Below are 19,709 nucleotides of genomic sequence, written 5' to 3'. Positions count from 1 at the left end.
TCTGGTGTTACCATTTAGCGGTCAATTGTACGGAATATGTACTGTACTGTGCAATCTACTAATAAAAGTTTCAATCAATCAATCAATGCGCTGATAATAAACGTCAACTACAACCAGTTAGTGGTGCAGCTGGGCCGGCCAATCAGACGTTAGTATAACACGTCACAGCCAATCGAGATTTCAGTTTGAGCGACGCTTTTCCGCTTGGTCACAGTGCCTGACTGGCCATTAATAAGTTCAGTTCAGTTCAGTTATTACAAAGCATCTCATATTTCCAATTGTTTCATTACAGCCCGTCCGAAAATGAGTAGGAATTGATTGTTGATCGAAACTTTTATTAGTAGATTGCACAGTTTAGTACATATTCCGTACAATTCACCACTAAATGGTAACACCCGAATAAGTTTTTCAACTTGTTTAAGTCGGGGTCCACGTAATCAATTCATGGTACAAATATATACTATCATCATAAAACAGTCATCACACAAGTTAATCATCAGAGTATATACATTGAATTATTTACATTATTTACAATCCGGGGGGTGGGTTGAGGAGGGTTTGGTTGATAACAGCACTTCGTCATCAACGATTGCATCATCAGAGAAATGGGCATTGAAACAGTGTCGGTCTGACTTGGTAGGATATGTACAGCGAGCAGAGAACATAGTGAGTTCAGATAGCATAAGAACAAGTATATACATTAGAAATACATTTGATTATTTACATTTGGTTATTTACAATCCGCGGAGGTGGGATGTGGAGGGGGAGGGTGTTAGTCAAGGGTTGAAGTCATACTTGCCAACCCTCCCGGATTTTCCTGGAGACTCCCGAAATTCAGCGCCTCTCCCGAAAACCTCCCGGGACAAATTTTCTTCCGAAAATCTCCCGAAATTCAGGCGGACCTGAGTGACGTGTCGACAGCCTGTTTTCACGTCCGCTTTCCCACAATATAACAACGTGCCAGCCCAATCACGTAATAACTGTAGAATGATGGAGGGCAAGTTCTTGGTTATTTATGTGGGTTTATTGTTAGGCAGTTTCATTAACGTCCTCCCAGCGCGGTAACAACACACAACAACAGCAGTCACGTTTTCGTCTACCGTAAAGCAGTTCGTCTGCCGTAAACAGCAATGTTGAGACATTCTTAAACAGGACAATACTGCCATCTACTGTACATGCATATGTGACAATAACATCTACAGCTTTCAGAGAGTGCAGTGCACAACTGCGCACACAACAAGGAGACGAAGCAGAATGCATCATCAGAGAGGGTGTTCAGCATGGTTAGACAAATAGTGACAGAGAATAGAACAAGGATCGACAATTCAACCCTTAACTCAACAATGAGTAGATGAGTGTTATGTGTGTGTATATGTGTAAATAAATGAACACTGAAATTCAAGTATTTCTCTTTTTATATATATATATATATATATATATATATATATATATATATATATATATATATAACTGAGATAGGCTCCAGCCCCCCCGTGACCCCGAAGGGAATAAGCGGTAGAAAATGGTTGGATGGATGGATGGATGGATATAATAAAATATATATATATAGCTAGAATTCACTGAAAGTCAAGTATATCTTATATATATATATATATATATATATATATATATATATATATATGAAATACTTGACTTGGTGAATTCTAGCTGTAAATATACTCCTACCCTCTTAACCACGCCCCCAACCACGCCCCCTGACACTTCCCGAAATCGGAGGTCTCAAGGTTGGCAAGTATGGTTGAAGTTGCCTGGAGGTGTTGTTTTAGTGCGGTTTAGAAGGAGGGTAGAATAAGCAGAGTTTATTTAATCCGACCCCTTTTCATGTTCAATAAATATACAAATACATGTAAACCAGAAAGTGAGGATGCTGGTGTGTTGCTACATTTTTAAATACTACATTACCCAGACTGCTTAGCGCTGTAGATGGGAACGTAACGATAACAAAACAACAGAGGCCAACACTGCCTTTAAAAAAATACATGAAAGGGACATGTCCTCCACCCTCCACCTCGTCAAATAACGTTTCTAATGTTGTTCCATATTATAAATAAATATAAAAGGGTGTTTCCAAACACTGTACTTGCTGCCGTGGCTCCACGCAGTTGAACCGTCTGAAATGGGCGTGGCTTCCTCAAGACTTGCAGCCAATCAGCGCGCCCCACGACCGGTTGGCCAGAGTGTGACTGCTAACTGCCATGAAGGCAGACCGCTTTCCCTCGGCTGTCACTACATGGGACTGGCGCGTTTAAGAGCGATAAATAACTTTTCTTTTTTGGAGATTTGACTTAAAACCGACTCTTAAAGCAGTCTCAGTGGGATTCAACCATGGTTTCCATAGAGCATGTGGCTCACAAAATATTAACGTATGTGCCGTATGTTCTTGTTTTGTTTGACATGCGATACGAAGGTAAGACAGAAGGCTGTTTTGAAGACATTTTTTGAAATGTCATCTTTTAAAATATGGCCGCTTGTTGTTACGTCAACAAAATGAATGTTTCTGTGAGTGAAAGTAGAGTAGCTAAAGTTAGCTAAATCGATAATAGTGCTAACGTCAGTGTAGCAGGTCAAGTCGACACGTTAGCATGCTAGCTAGCTAGCTCGTGAGTTTGTAGCATGCTAACAACATCAAATGGAAGTTGTCTATCTTTTTAGTGAGAAGTACATTAAAATGTGTTGTGTGCTGCTTTTTTTGTCAGGAGTCCACTGTGGCAGGGAGGCTGGTGTGGACAACCACATGGAGATGGGCAAGAAGCTGCTTGCAGCTGGACAGCTAGCTGATGCTCTCTCTCATTTCCACGCTGCTGTGGGTAAGTCATTGTGGTGGCATCCACACTAGCCATCCATTTTCTACCGCTTGTCCCATTCGGGGTGGCGCGGGGTGGCATACTTGCCAACCCTCCCGATTTTCCCGGGAAACTCCCGAATTTCAGTGCCCTTCCCGAAAATCTCTCGGGGCAACCACTCTCCCGAATTTCTCCCGATTTCCACCCGGACAACAATTTTGGGGGCGTGCCTTAAAGACACTGCCTTTAGCGTCCTCTCTCACTTGAAAAGGAGACTATTATATATGTCTCCGTTATCCGTAGGTTTATCTATAACCCATAAAGTAGGCAGGCACGGAGCTATTTCTCAGCGTGTGTTTATTCCAGCCGGCACGTTAATACACTGACACACAACATCCGGATTCCCCATCATGCATTGCTTCAAAACTACGGCAAGTAGTAATGTCCAAAAACATAACAGAGACGAAGCAGAAGAGCGAAGAAAAGACATGGCGACGACGAGTAAGAAGAAGATGTACACTTGCAAGTTCCAAAATGATTGGAAAAAATAATTTCAGTTCATCCAGGACAGCTCGAAGGGGAAGGGGTATGCTGCCTGCACATTTAGTAGATCAGACTTCTCCATTGAACACGGTGGCCAAACGGATATACTCATTCATGAACGGATTATTTATATGTATATATATAAAAGAAATACTTGAAAATATATACACCCCCCCCATCTCCCGAATTCGGAGGTCTCATGGTTGACAAGTATGTGGGGGTGCTGCTGTAGCCTATCTCAGCTGCATTCGGGCGGAAGGCGGGTTACACCCTGGACAAGTCGCCACCTCATCGCAGGGCCAACACAGATAGACAAACAACATTCACACTCACATTCACACACTTGGGACAATTTTTGTGTCGCCAATCAACCTATCCCCAGGTGCATGTTTTTGGAGGGAACCCACACAGTCACGGGGAGAACATGCAAACTCCACGCGGAAAAATCCCGAGCCCCGGGATTGAACTGTTGTCTTGTTTCTCATCAGATGGCGATCCCAAGAACTACCTGGCCTACTACAGGAGAGCCACGGTCTATTTAGCCATGGGGAAGTCCAAATCCGCTCTACCAGACTTGAGCAGAGTCATAGAACTCAAACCGGATTTCACATCTGTGAGTTGTTTTTTTTTTTACACGTTAACTGCCCTGCATTCGTAACAAATTAAATACCAGAGATGGGATGTTTGGCTCTCAGAAGGGAGTCGTTCCTTTTAAAGAGCTGTATTTTTGTTATTTAGAATTTTGTCAGATGTTGTTAATTTTTATCAAGTAAATCACTAGCAGTAGGGCTGGGCGATATGGCCTTTTATTAATATCTCAATATTTTTAGGCCATGCCAACGATACACGATTATATATCTCAATATTTTGCCTTAGCCTTCTCTCTCTAGGTCGTCCTCCTAGCCTTGAATCTTGATGCATATAATCACACCAGTATGATGATTCTGTGTGTCTACATTAAAACATTCTTGTTAATACTGCATTAATATATGCTCATTTTAAACTTTCATGCAGGGAGAGAAATTACAACTAAGTCAATTAACCAAAACTGTATTTATTAAACAGTTATTAAGCAGTGGCACAAACATTCATGTCATGTCATTTCAAAACAGAAAGTGCAAGATTGTCAGAGACATTTTAAAACAAGCTATTAGTAAACTTTTGTGCATGATGTCACTAAGATGACATATCAAAACAACACTAAATTAAAGTGCACTTTTTGTACAGATTGCCACGATAATATTTTAAAACAAATAAAGTGCACTTTTGTGCATGATGTCACACAAGATATTTCAAAAACTTTAAAATAAAAAATTAGCTGTATAATAGGAAATCAAATTGTGTATGTCCTTCGCTATGTGGTAGGTTACTGCGGATGTTATCTCCTTCTGTTTTTGACTATTTTCATACGGTGTTGATCTGGCATTGGAAGACGCCAGGGTCAGTGCTGGTTGCTTCGGCATTTTGTTGGGTGTGGCAGCGGCCGTAAATGTTGACATGCGGAGTTTCAAGCACTCCTTATTCTCTAGCGGGTGACTATTCAAATGATGCTACAAATTAGTAGTGCTGCTACTTTTTGTAGCAACGCTTTTGCTGCATGCTTGACATATTACAGTTGTCTGTTCAACATCTTCCCGCTTGAAGCCAAACCACCGCCAGACAATGGACCCCGTGCTGTTTTTCTTGGGAATTCATTTTTCTTCCTCCATTTGTTACCAGATTCACATCTTTCTTTCTCTCGTATTACCACTCGCACCGCTCCGTTTGCACCACCTGCCACCGCTAACGTTACCCATGCCGCTACCTTTCTGCTCTGCGAGGGCGTATGACGTTGCACGCGCGACAGTATGTGACGTATGTAAGAAGGTGCGCTTGTTTTATGTCTCTGAGAAGGAGAGACACGAGAGTGAGAAAAGCCTGTAGTGTAATGCCGCAGCTAAAAGCAACTGTGTGAAAACGTATACTTGAAAACTCAGGAAATAGTCATTTTCTATATCGCACAGAGACAAACCCGCTATATATCGATATCGCCCAGCCCTAACAAGCAGCACTTATAAGATACGCTTTGGATTACAGCAGTTTAATTTTTCACCAAGTTATACTCTTATTTGTAGGAAATATTCTATATTAAACATATAAACATTCCATCTGCCTTTGGCTGGGCGATATCGAGTTTGTAGGATATATCGATATATATTTTTAAACAAGATCTGAATTAGGAAAATATCGTAATATCGATATAATTTATTTCACATTAAAATGACCAAACGCCGCTTATTTGTTGTGTTCCTTGTTCTCCACCGCTCCTCACTCCCTCTCATAAAAAACTAGTGGAAGATGGCAGAGGGATTCTCTTCTTTACATGTTTCTTTTAGCGATGTAGACGACGTCCAGGAAACCCACAATGCGTCTACTTGGCCACATCAGGACAAAGGCACAGTATGCGTCTAGATAAAACATAAATTTGAGTTGTTTACCATGTAAGCCCAAGTCAAAACTTCTCGAGTTGCTAAGTATATATTTCGCACGAGAAATGCTGCCAAAGATGTATTTGCACAGATATGTTATTTATTTTACGTAGAAAGAATATTTTTCTATTTTATTTATGTTGTGTAATTCTGCACTACTTAAACAGTTTCTTTTCTGTGCTGTTAATACCCATCTTGAGTATAAAGTGCCACTGGCTGTTTACAGTGCAGTTGTCATTCACTTCAATTTCAGTGAATCTCACTCAAAAATGAGTATTTTCACATGTATACTTTCCCCGGAAAATGTATCGAGATATATATCGAATATCGAGTTTAAGTAAAAATATATCAAGATATACTTTTTCGTCCATATCGCCCAGCCCTAGTGGTAACTTAACCCTTTGAAAGAGAGATAACTTTCTCTCGGCTAAGAAACGTTTGGCACAATAAAAACTATAGAAACTGCAAATCAACTTTACTATAACATTTTCTACACAAGAACATTTTAACGATACAGAAAAAATGTAGCCTACAAATAATACATCTAGAATACTCATGTTTAAGAAAAAAAAAATAGTATGGATGTACCGATCGATCTGCCATCGATCGGTATTGCTCAGTTTTGTGCAAAAGGAAGTCATTGCCGTTGTATGTGGCTGCCGTTGCAGATTAATCTATTTTATTGCCGATGACAAACGTCCATCCCCTCTGGCTGACACTGTATTTATTTTTAGTCCCCTGACAAACAGCTGGCAGCTAATTATGTATCTCCAAACAGTGTGGAGCCACTCCTAAGCTAACAATAATCACCTCCATTATGGCAAATAAACAGTTTTTATTTGTATTTTAAGTACACTGGAGGACAAGGCTGAACATATTACACACAGAGGAAGAGAATAAGGAACCAGTTTATTGTGTTTATATTGATAAACTGTCAATATTACCATAGATAAATCGAAACATTTATGGTTAATACGTGTGATTGGTATTTGGTATTGGCTAATCTCACTCATGGATGATTGGAATCGACAGCATAAAATCCTGTTCGGGACATCCCTATATAACAAATACAGTATAATGAAAACGTTTTGCAATATATAAAGGCAAATGGATAATTCACAAAATTAGGTTACTTAATAAATCCATAACAAAACAATGAACCAGAAAATTGCATCCAAATGACACTATGTTTCCTTTGACTCTTGGGCATTTTATGTTTGTTTTGTTTCAGTCATTGTGAATCCAGTCCAGCCAGATGGCGGACATATAAAGGCAGCGTGGGCGATTAGCATTTTAAAACAGCTCCAAATCAAAAAAGCTGTTATGAATCGGTTTTCGTTGTTCACCTCAGACTCTTTTCATAAGACTCTACTCGTTAATCAATCAATCAATCTTTATTTATATAGCCCTAAATCACAAGTGTCTCAAAGGGCTGCACAAGCCACAACGACATCCTCGGTACAAAGCCCACATACGGGCAAGGAAAAACTCACCCCAGTGGGACGTCGATGTGAATGACTATGAGAAACCTTGGAGAGGACCGCATATGTGGGTAACCCCCCCCCCTCTAGGGGAGACCGAAAGCAATGGATGTCGAGTGGGTCTGACATAATATTGTGAGAGTCCAGTCCATAGTGGATCCAACATAATAGTAAGAGTCCAGTCCATAGTGGGGCCAGCAGGACACCATCCCGAGCGGAGACGGGTCAGCAGCGCAGAGATGTTCCCAGCCGATGCACAGGCGAGCGGTCCACCCCGGGTCCCGACTCTGGACAGCCAGCACTTCATCCATGGCCACCGGACCTGTGCCCCCCCCCCTCAAGGAAAAGGGGAGCAGAGGAGAAAAGAAAAGAAACGGCAGATCAACTGGTCTAACAGGGGGGCTATTTAAAGGCTAGAGTATACAAATGAGTTTTAAGATGGGACTTAAATGCTTCTACTGAGGTAGCATCTCTAATTGTTACCGGGAGGGCATTCCATAGTACTGGAGCCCGAATAGAAAACGCTCTATAGCCCGCACACTTTTTTTGGGCTCTGGGAATCACTAATAAGCCGGAGTTCTTTGAACGCAGATTTCTTGCCGGGACATATGGTACAATGCAATCGACAAGATAGGACGGAGCTAGACCGTGTAGTATTTTATACGTAAGTAGTAAAACCTTAAAGTCACATCTTAAGTGCACAGGAAGCCAGTGCAGGTGAGCCAGTATAGGCGTAATATGATCAAACTTTCTTGTTCTTGTCAAAAGTCTAGCAGCCGCATTTTGTACCAACTGTAATTTTTTAATGCTAGACATAGGGAGACCCGAAAATAATACGTTACAGTAGTCGAGACGAGACGTAACGAACGCATGAATAATGATCTCAGCGTCGCTAGTGGATAAAATAGAACGAATTTTAGCGATATTACGGAGATGAAAGAAGGCCGTTTTAGTAACACTCTTAATGTGTGATTCAAACGAGAGAGTTGGGTCGAAGATAATACCCAGATTCTTTACTGATTCGCCTTGTGTAATTGTTTGGTTGTCAAATGTTAAGGTGGTATTATTAAATAAATGTCGGTGTTTAGCAGGACCGATAATCAGCATTTCCGTTTTCTTGGCGTTGAGTTGCAAGAAGTTAGCGGACATCCATTGTTTAATTTCATTAAGACACGCCTCCAGCTGACTACAATCCGGCGTGTTGGTCAGCTTTAGGGGCATGTAGAGTTGGGTGTCATCAGCATAGCAATGAAAGCTAACACCGTATTTGCGTATGATGTCGCCTAGCGGCAGCATGTAAATACTAAAGAGTGCAGGGCCAAGAACCGAATCCTGAGGAACTCCGCACGTTACCTTAACATAGTCCGAGGTCACATTATTATGGGAGACGCATTGCATCCTGTCAGTAAGATAAGAGTTAAACCACGACAAAGCTAAGTCTGACATACCAATACGTGTTTTGATACGCTCTAATAAAATATTATGATCGACGGTATCGAAAGCAGCGCTAAGATCAAGAAGCAGCAACATAGATGACGCATCAGAATCCATCGTTAGCAGTAGATCATTAGTCATTTTTGCGAGGGCTGTCTCCGTAGAGTGATTTGCCCTGAAACCGGATTGAAAAGGTTCACAGAGATTGTTAGACACTAAGTGTTCATTTAGCTGCTGTGCGACAATTTTTTCGAGGATTTTCGAAATAAAGGGAAGGTGGGACACCGGTCGGTAGTTTACCATGAGGTCAGGATCAAGGTTAGGTCTTTTGAGCAGAGGATGAATAACCGCTTTCTTGAATGCTAGGGGAACAGTGCCAGAGGAAAGTGATAAGTTTATAATATTTAGCACTGATGGACCTAATAATACAAAAAGCTCCTTGATAAGTTTCCCAGGAAGTGGGTCAAGTAAACATGTTGTTTGTTTTATCCCACTTACACGCTGTAATAGTTCCTCTAATGTTATTTCATCAAAAAGAGAGAGACTATTTTGTATTGCAGTATCCGTCGTAGATACAGTTGTATCTGTGTTCATAGAACCCAGTTGTAGCTGGGATGCGTTGTCTTTAATCTCCTTTCTAATGAGTTCAATTTTCTTATTAAAGAAATTCATAAAGTCATCTGCCGAGTGGGTGGAGCTATTGGGAGGAGTCCCTTGTTGGGTTAGCGATGCTACTGTACTAAACAAAAATTTAGGGTCGTTTTTGTTGAGGCGGATGAGATTTGAGTAATATTTAGCTTTAGCTAAGGTAAGCATGCGTTTATACGATATTAAACTATCACTCCATGCTTGATGGAAAACCTCAAGCTTGGTCGCGCGCCATTTGCGTTCCAACTTTCTACATGATAATTTATGAGCTCTGGTTTCCTCTGTAAACCATGGGGTGCGCCTTTTAGGGGCCCTTTTTTGTTTTAGCGGTGCTATACTATCAATGGTTTTGCGCAGGGCATTGTCAAAGTTGTTAGTGAGGTTATCAATAGAGCCGACATAATTTGGGAATGGTGCCATTACCGAAGGCAGTAGGTCAGCAAGAGTCATCGTTGTGGCGGCATTAATGTTGCGGCTGCTATAGCAGTTATTATTATTATTAGTTTGTTGACAATGAGTCAGAACTTCGAATTTTATAAGGTAATGATCGGACATTACTTTAGTATACGGGAGTACCATAACTTTGGAGGTGGTGACACCCCTGACCAGCACTAGATCTATCGTATTGCCGTTGCGATGCGTAGGTTCATTTATTATTTGTGTAAGACCACAGCTATCAATTATAGTCTGGAGCGCCACGCACTGAGGGTCCGATGGGGTATTCATATGGATATTAAAGTCCCCCATTATGATTATATTGTCTGCATGCGTCACTAGATCAGCAACGAACTCTGAGAATTCATTAATAAAGTCCGAGTAGGGCCCTGGGGAGCGGTAGATAACAGCCATATCGAGAGGCAGCGGTGCGACAGACCTCATAGTAAGCACCTCAAACGATTTGTATTTATTATTTAGGTTAGGGGTAAGGTTAAAGTTTTCATTGTATATTAGTGCGACCCCCCCACCCCTTTTAAGGGGACGGGCAATATGCGCATTCGTATAGTTAGGAGGAGATGCCTCATTTAGCGCAAAAAATTCGTCTGGTTTGAGCCAGGTTTCGCTAAGACCAATGACGTTAAGATTGTTGTCTCTAATGACCTCATTAACTAATAACGTTTTGGGAGACAATGATCTTATGTTTAAAAAGCCCATATTATAAGTATTGGGCTGTTTTGACGAGTTTTTGTTTAAATTATCCGTAGTATAAATATTAATAATGTTGCGTTTATTATACGTAGTGCACTTTAAATAGTTTCGACCATATCTAGGAATTGATACGACGGGAATTTTCAGATTGTTTGCTTGATGCTGCGATCGACTGAACGCATCATGATTTGCCACCTCAGTAGAATGCATATCTACCCCGGACACATTCACAACAGAAAACACATTATGTGAGTTGTGTGTTATTCTAAGAAAATTGCTATGCGTACAGGAATTATCCAGCCTGGTGCTGGCTAGTTCTAGCTTAACTGACTCCTCACCCGGACTAGCAGGCTCTGTAATTGCCTGTGACCGGGCTTGCTCTAGTGTAGTTAGTCAAATGTGACTTAAACAGTAGTCTATATTCTTAGACAGGATGATGGCGCCTTCCTGGTTAGGGTGAAGGCCGTCCCTCATCAGCAAGCCTGGTTTGCCCCAGAAAGAGGGCCAATTATCAATAAACGTTAGTCCCTGTTGTCTACAGAAGCTAGCCAGCCACTTGTTAAGCGAGACTAATCTGCTATATCTCTCATCATTGCCTCTCGCAGGCAGGGGGCCAGAGACAATTACTCGATGCCTGGACATCTTTCTAGCGAGATCACAAGTCCTGGCTATGTTTCTCTTTGTAATCTCTGACTGTCTCATTCTAGTGTCATTGGAGCCAACGTGTACAACTATATTCGCATAACTAGTGGTGCGATTAGCCTGTCGTACGTGTTTACTAGGCCTGTTGCGAGTTAGCTCCCTAAGATTAGCCTCTATGTCAGGTGCTCGGGCCCCCGGGATGCACTTAATTGTGGCTGGTTTGCTAAGCTTTATGTTTCGGGTGATGGAGTCCCCTATGACTAAGGTGTGGTGCCCGGTAGACTGGGGTGTAGGACTAGCTAAAGAGCTAAATCTATTATGCGTCTCAACCGGTACACCGTAGCTTGTAGGCCGCTTAGGACTGCTACAGGCTGGGCTAGTTAGCTCGCTACAGCTAACGCTAGCAGATGTGTCCGCAACATCTAAAGTTACGAGATTACTCTGCTCTAACTGGCGGACACGGCCCTCTAGCAGAGCCAGCCTCTCCGTGAGTAAGGTGCAAGACGCGCAGGAAGCCATACTCACGGTGTTTTCTGTCACCGAGTGAAGTTCCTGCTGTCTTCCGAGAAGTCCTGGTCACGGTGTGCAGGAGTAGACTCCTTCTGACCGGCGCCCGGCGACGCCTTTCTCCGCGCTAGCTTCGTTAGCTTAGCAGCTAGCTGCTAGCTAGCTGCGGGAGGGGTGGAGAGACAGAGATCGGGTGATTTGCAAGTTAAATAGTACTACTAAATATGTTGAGAAAGTAATAAAGAAAGCTGCAGAACAATTTAAAAGCACACAAATAGAACGATACTTAGCTCATGAATGTCACATCTCTGTTAAATGCAGCAAAACCTTTAACTCAGGAGTATGGCTACAACTAACGATTATTTTAATAGTGGACTAGTCAGCGATTATTTTTTTGATAAGTTGACTAGTCAAATAGATAACACTTATTTGATCAGCTGTACACGTTTGAGTTCACAACTTGATTTTAACAATTTTTTCCAGTCATAACTGACCTTTCATGTGCTGAAACCACTGGCGTAAGCTGTTTTGCAAAAACGTAGTCAACTTGAGTCACAGCTGCGATATTAGATAGATACATAGATAGATAGACAGATAGTACTTTATTGATTCCTTCAGGAGAGTTCCCTCAGGAAAATTAAAATTCCAGCAGCAGTGTACAAAACTGAGATCGAATTTAAAAAGTAAAAAGTAAATAATGGGGGTATAAATGGAAACAAAATAGAAAAATACTACCATAGAATAAAAATAAAAAGCAACAATGAGGATAAAAATATAACGGTAAAATAAGAATATAACAAGAGAAACTAGGCAGTAGTGACCATGTTATGAAAAAACTATTGCACTGTTATTGTTTTGCATCCCCTGTCATCCTAGTACCCCCTTACCCCCAGAGAGGAGTTGTACAGTCTAATGGCGTGTGGGACAAAGTCGTTTTTTTGGCTATTAGTCCTGCACTTGGGATGAAGCAGTCTAGCACTGAACAGGCTCCTCTGGCTACTGATACAGTATGCAGAGGGTGACTGGCATCATCCAGGATGCTCACTAGTTTTTCCACAGTCCTCTTCTCTGCCACCGTCACCAGTGAGCCCAGTTTTATTCCGATCGTAGAACCGGCCCGCCTGATCAGTTTCTCCAGTCTGGAGCTGTCCTTCTTAGATGTACTGCCCCCCCAGCACACTACGAAGTAGTACAGAATTAAAACGGGATGTCAACTTTCCATGTTAGCATTGCGCATCTGCTCACCTCAAAGCTGTGTTATTGATAGGAAAGATAATGTGCAATGTCCGTGGCAACTGTGCAAAAGGTAAAGCCACATTTTATAAAGCACACTTGTGGCAGTTAATCCTATATGTCTCGCAAGGTTTGCTGATGTTTTTGCGTGACTTCATGCATGATCATGGGTCACCCTCTTTTCATTACATTTGAGCACAGGGGCAATAAATAGTAATACATAATAATCCCATTATTTGTTTGTGTTGATAATGATAACCCTTGCATATATCCTGTTCCATCTTTTACCAGGCACGCCTTCAGAGAGGAAACCTCCTACTGAAGCAAGGGAAGCTGGATGAAGCAGCCAGTGACTTCCAGAATGTGGTGAGTAATAACAACATGGTCTCTTATGATGATGATGATGATGTAGATTTCACCTAGAGATGTCAGTGATACGCTACAGCTGGATTGGTGAAGAGTAAGAACAATTCTTCAGGCTGTTGAATGAAAAACTTATTATCGAAAATGTCCGTTTTTCTTGAGGGTAAGGATTTTCTAAACAAACAAGGTAATGAAGACGACAAGTGAGTACGGCCCCTTAAATAACAGGAATAACCTGTATTGCTGCATTGCAACTATTGACCTAGACAAGGCACTTTTGGTATCAATAAGAACAATAGTTATGATGCATTTTACTGACAATTCTGCACAGATTTCCCAGTATTATAAAGGTTTAGTAGCGAATATACAAGCCAGGTATCATCAAACATAGCTGAATATGATGAAGTGGATCCATACACATTTCAGAAGAAAGACTTTTTATAAGATTTAAAAGATGCAACATGACCAAAGTGGACTTTTCAAGCTATCTGGTTGATCACACTTCCTTGTACACTTGCAAGGAGTAAAAGTACAAAAGTATGGCGACACATCATTTCTTTATTTTAAACATTTGGACACTACTACACAAAGTAAACAAAGGCGAACTGCACTTTATTTGCCTATTTTGCCTATCGTTCACAATCATTATGAAAGGCATGACGGATGGATTTTTTTTTAATGCATTCTAACTTGTAAACAAAAGTCTGCTTACAGCGAAGCCAATGGGAGGTCCTCTATTCCGCCCATAAAATCCAACAAAAAAACATCTAAAAAGCACCAACAAGACTCCACTTACATTTTGTGACTTGAATATTAACCAAGTATTCGTGATACCGCTAACACAGACAAACTATGTATAGCGGCGCTGTGATCACAAGCTTAAATGTATTGTTTACATCATCGAGTGGTCAGCTGTTTCACTGCTCCCTGGAAGTTTATTGTAAATTATAATTCATGCCTCTCACCTGGATAGAAGAAGGCTAAGGATGTATTCCGACTGGTTGGTACACTTTGACAGCCAATTTAGATTCGGAAATTGCGAACGACACAAAAAGACACTTGGTACCACCTCCCTTTTCTTCACGAGGATTATGAGTTATTCTTTATCTAAATGGGAATGAATATATGAAGATCCTACCAGTCGGCATCCTATTGACAGCAGACAATAAATTATGTTTTATTATGTTTGTTGTCTCTGATAAAGTCTGCAGTGAGCAATATTCAGTGATGTTGCTAAAAAAGCAAACGTTGTGATGTGTTTTTGAAATTAATGCGCCACGTATGCTTAACATGATCAAAATACATAAATATGAAATGTTATTTTAAATGTGCTTGTTACTACATTACATATATCTTACAGTTTGTAAATAAAACCTTAAAGGAGGTGTTTGGTTTTTTTAAGGGCTTTTTATATGCAGAGTAGAGTGGCTCTGATAGGCTCCATTCTAAGTGGACTTTTGACCGAATGTATTTAATATTTAGAATGCATTAAAGAAAAAAAATCCACCCGTCATGTTTTTCATAATAAAAATGAATAATAGGCAAAGTGCAGTTCCCTTTTTAAGCCCTGAAAGACAATGGTAGACTTAATTGTGCACATGTAACTAACATATTTGATAGATGTTGACAAATGCCTGGCGATCGTTTATCAGCGCTATCTAGCAATTTGCTTATAAAGTATATATGTATATACTGTACGTTAATATATAATAGCTGTCATCTATTATTCAGCGTCTGCAGTTGTTTTAATAGTTACATTTTTTTTAAATTTTAAAGTTGCTTCCTTTTTGTCTAGCAATTTTTAGTTGCTACCTTATTTAGCGATTTAAGATACAATATAACGAGAAGAAGAACAGCAAATACATGAATGCGTTTATACAAACAATGACAGTGATTACTTGTGTTGTCGACTCAGTTTCGCTCCACGAAAGAGACAGATTTAAAGACAGCAGCAACTTTTTTCTGTGTTTTGACCCCTTTTATGATGGACTATTTCACCAACTTTGAAATAATGTTTACTAAAAACCCCATTGGAAGAGTTTCCACAGTCAAGAACAGTGCAAGTATGCTGCGTTTTCACTTTGCTTTCAATTGACGTTTGCTCGGAAGAATTGCTTGTGTTTTGTCATGTGAATTCTTCCTAGACGTGAAAACCGGTGGTGGTCAACAAAGCTTAAATGGCTGTTGTTCACCAAGCACCGCGCAAACTATCGGAGTACAAAAGAAACTATGAAATGAAATGGACCTATACTTACCAAAAAAAGATTTTGATAGACAAGTGATATCAAGGATTATACGCAGGTTGCGTTTTCAGACATAGCAAACTATTGTGCTTCAGACATCAGTCTACACGACAAAACAGATGAAAACTTGGAAAAGCATGGAGGTTTACAACTTCTTTGTGTGTGGCTGGGTCAAAGAAAATGACCCAAAATGGATGAAAACTTGGAAAAGCATGGAGGTTTACAACTTCTTTGTGTGTGGCTGGGTCAAAGAAATTGGATTCAAGACTCTCCCGTATAATAAAATCTTGCACTCTTCCGCCCTTTTTGATAACCTCTCGAGGAACTCTGAAGAAACGTTTATCCTTTACGCGATTTGAACGATTTGTACAGCCGAAAACAACACACGTATCGGGCATTTTTTCTTTGAGAAAGGCTAAATGCCGCTTCGTATCCATTGAGAACACCACTACCTTATCCACCACGCATATTTAATGGGAGGGACGTGACGTCAGTAAAATCCATGCAATACGCCTCTAAGCGCTTGAATCCAAGGCGACAGCAATCGGACATCCAGTGCGACTCCAAAGCCAAAATGTATTTAATTTTGTTATCTTCTCAGATAATTTTTCTTATGCAAGTATTGTTGTAGCAATATTATTTCCAAAGGTATATCTCGATCTGTGTTTAATCAAATTCATGCGTGTGTCTGTATATCAATCTGTGTGTATGTAATCAGATCTGCGTGTGTGTCTTTTAAGGTGTCTTGTCTGTATTATGATTTGTCCGTGTAAAAAAAAAAAGAAAGAAAAAATGTCTATCTGTATTTTGATCGCCGTGTGTGTAAAAAACCCCAAAAACAAATAAAATAAAAATGTGTGTGTGTAAAGCAGGAACCATCTATTGGCTGTATTTTTACACGTGACTTTTGTGACACTTCTGCCGTCTACGACTTCATTTGAACGAGTAAGGTTTTTCAATTTAACTTCCCCTTGCTTTTCCTTGTACTCACCACTAGTTGGCGCCTTGCAGCCACTCACACTCGTGTTAAAGTACCAATGATTGTCACACACACACACTAGGTGTGGCGAAATTATTCTCTGCATTTGACCCATCACCCTTGATCACCCCCTGTGAGGGGAGGGGAGCAATGGGCAGCAGTGGTGGCCGCGCCCGGGAATCATTTTTGGTGATTTAACCACCAATTTCAACCCTTGATGCTGAGTTTCAAGCAGGGAGGTAATGGGTTGCCGTTGAAGCCAAGAACAATGGACTTTTCATTACTTGCTGGAAATAAAAGTTTATGTTTTAGTAGTAACTTAGTTTTTAGATTTTTTTTTCTATATTCAAACAAGTGATCATGTAATGACATAGAAGCCGAATTGAGCGCAATTCCTCCGAAATTCCTTCGTCATGGGCCAAGGCTTCTTGAGAAAAGGGGCACCTGTGAGAAGTTCTTTCATTCAAGATTAATTAAGAGTAAAGCTGCTGCTTATCCACATTGGGGAGCCAGATGAGATGGTTCAGGCATCTGGTCAGGATGCCACCAGGACACTTCCCTGGGAAGGTATTTAGGGGCTACGGGGAAGACTGTGGGTCTCACAGTTATCTTTAAGGTAGAGCCCAACTCCTCGGTGGAGGAACTGCGATCATTTCGGCCACTAAGTAGTTAATGATCACTTGTACGCAAAAATACTTCTGACAACTTAGTTACTACTAAAACAGGAACTTTTATTTACAGCAAGTGATAAAGTCCATTGTGCTTAGCATCGACGCCAACGCGAGTCTGAGTGGATGCAAGGCTCCAACTAGTGGTGAGTATAAGGGAAGGGAAAGGGGAGTTACAGACAACTCTTTTTACATGTTCAAATCGCTGTACAAACAGACAAGTCGTAGACGGCAGACGTGTTGCAAGTCACGTGTATAAAGACAGCCAATAGAGGTTTTCTGCTTCACATACATCAATACGCGCACACACATTTTTTCTGCACACAGACAAATCATAATACGCACAGACAACCTAAAACAAGTACATGTAGATCCGTTTTTTTTTTTTTTTTGGTCCTGTCCAGCTTCTCAGGCAAATCATATAGTTGATGTAGATGCCCATATCGGCTGTTCAGATTTACTTTACAAAAGAGAAGTGTGGGATACTTCTCTTGTCGCCTTATTTGTATTTGACTTTATTAAATGTATTTACATTATCATTTGGTGCAGCCGGACCGGAGCAGGAGGGTATAGAAAGAGGAAAAAAAGGAAGACAAAGGGGGGAATTGTGGAGACAAGAGGGGGATAAGACAGAGAGACAAAAACAACAGCAAACACAACAACAACAACAATAGAGCAACATCAGCAAATACGATATGTACAAATATGATGATAAAAGTGATAGCAAAGACGCAGTTAGCGAAATAAATAATAATACAGAAATGACAATGAGCATTATTACACTACAAATGGAGCAATACAAATACCAATAGAAATAGCGCTATTGATAATGAATAATACCAATAATTTACCTCTATTATCAAAAATACAGCACATGTAGATCTCATTACACACACACAGATTGATAAACTAGACACACACATTAGTACAAAAACATGTGAAATGGATTATTATTATTATTTCACACACACAGATTGAGATACGTGTTTACAAATAATTTTGGTACAATAATACTTCCATACATTTTTAATTAGAGTGCATACTTTTGTATCAGATGACCAAAGGGTGTAATTGTCCTGATGAAAGCAGATGGAGTCGTTACAGTATGAGGTAAAAAAAACTAATACAGGCTTTTTTTAAGTCTGAAAATGAACTGTTACCGGATGCTGATTGACTTCTAGTGAATAATGTAACATAAGTCAAGGAACTTTGTCATACCAACACACGTGAGATGGCACGGAATGTAGTACCCACGGTCCAAGATTAAGCCCAGTAATACCACAAGAACAATTATATGCACATAATAATGTAAATAGAATAGGACATACATTTATTAGGTTTTAAAAAGCATAGGTTAATAGGAATATATTATTAATAGAATAGATCCTGTAGTGCAAATAGAATGTAAAACGATGAATATAAACCAAACCAAATAAAAGCCCTTTTCAGCACCGTTCACAAGTGTAAAGATAAGTTGCCCAGTATGTCCAGTAGGACAGTAGCACCTCATTTTACAAACTGGTTTTTGAACAGGGTTTGTTTTGTGAAACACCTTTCACTATAACAATGTAAACATAAATAATAGGTTATGGTCTTGACAAAAATCCATATTTTAGTAACAGTTTGTACACAATATAAATCGCTATACAATACTGTATATCAAACAAACATAACGGGGCGATTGATCAACTTTCTATTTGATAACAAAGCAACACTGTCACCGTTAGAAATGACAAAACTCTTAAACTTTAACAACCAATGATTAGGACAAAAAATGTAATCCACTTTGCCTTGTTAATCTTCTTAGTGTGCAGCGGAAAGGAGGGAGAGGAGGAACTGTCAACAATACTATGGATACTTCTTGAATGTTTCATACCACACATCGCTTGTCCATTGCTTTTTTTTGTACTCTTATTGCGCAAGCAAAACTCGAAAAACGTTGTAAAGTCGCTAAAAACATAAAGAACACAAAACTAACATACTAGAACAGTAGCTAATGACAGCACATGCTGTGCTGACTGAATGAGCACAGAAATTTGATTAGCCTGCCCAAATTGGCTGTGCTGCTGGGCACAAAATGGCTGCTCTGCAGAGACCCAATGAATGGATGAAATGATCGTACACCAAAGAATATTCTGTGATTTGTAAATAGATAAGCTCGTACAATGAGGCGTTCATAAATCAAGGTTCCACTGTTGATGTCAACAGATGTTTATGTATTGTTAATTTTTAGTTGAAGGCCCACCCCAGTGACAAGGAGTCGTCGGAGGCTCAGAGTCAGCTGACAAAATCAGATGAACTGCAGCGGCTGGTAGCTCAGGCCAAGAGCAGCTACAACAGCAAGGACTACATAGGAGCTGCATCACTGCTCGACACCATCATTGAGGTAAGAGATCCCACATGGAACCTTCCATTCTCTTAGCCTCAGGAAACTCTTTGAGCCCCGGCATTGTCTGTGTGTGTTTCACAGACTTGCGTTTGGGACGTAACCTCTCGCGAGATGCGGGCCGACTGTTTCATTCAGGTGGGCGAGACTGGGAAGGCCATCAG

The 19,709-nt window shown here is 40.4% G+C and overlaps 1 protein-coding gene across 1 annotated transcript in view; it reads left to right on the top strand.

Annotated features, from left to right (window-relative positions):
• The first annotated feature begins 2,181 nt into the window (after positions 1 to 2,181).
• The window catches only part of dnajc3a (DnaJ (Hsp40) homolog, subfamily C, member 3a), a 24,612-nt gene continuing 7,084 nt past the window's right edge, over positions 2,182 to 19,709 (top strand). Inside the window, exons 1-6 of the mRNA XM_061971452.2 lie at positions 2,182 to 2,428; positions 2,718 to 2,828; positions 3,836 to 3,960; positions 13,198 to 13,272; positions 19,393 to 19,545; positions 19,630 to 19,709. The exon at positions 19,630 to 19,709 is cut by the window's right edge and continues 102 nt beyond it. Coding sequence (XP_061827436.1) covers positions 2,347 to 2,428; positions 2,718 to 2,828; positions 3,836 to 3,960; positions 13,198 to 13,272; positions 19,393 to 19,545; positions 19,630 to 19,709 — 626 coding nt within the window. The 5' untranslated portion in view covers positions 2,182 to 2,346. The remainder of the gene's footprint in view (positions 2,429 to 2,717; positions 2,829 to 3,835; positions 3,961 to 13,197; positions 13,273 to 19,392; positions 19,546 to 19,629) is intronic.

Source organism: Nerophis lumbriciformis, linkage group LG13 (assembly GCF_033978685.3).
Source record: "Nerophis lumbriciformis linkage group LG13, RoL_Nlum_v2.1, whole genome shotgun sequence".
Classification (NCBI taxonomy): Eukaryota; Metazoa; Chordata; class Actinopteri; order Syngnathiformes; family Syngnathidae; genus Nerophis; species Nerophis lumbriciformis.
This window is presented reverse-complemented; position numbering and strand designations above follow the sequence as displayed.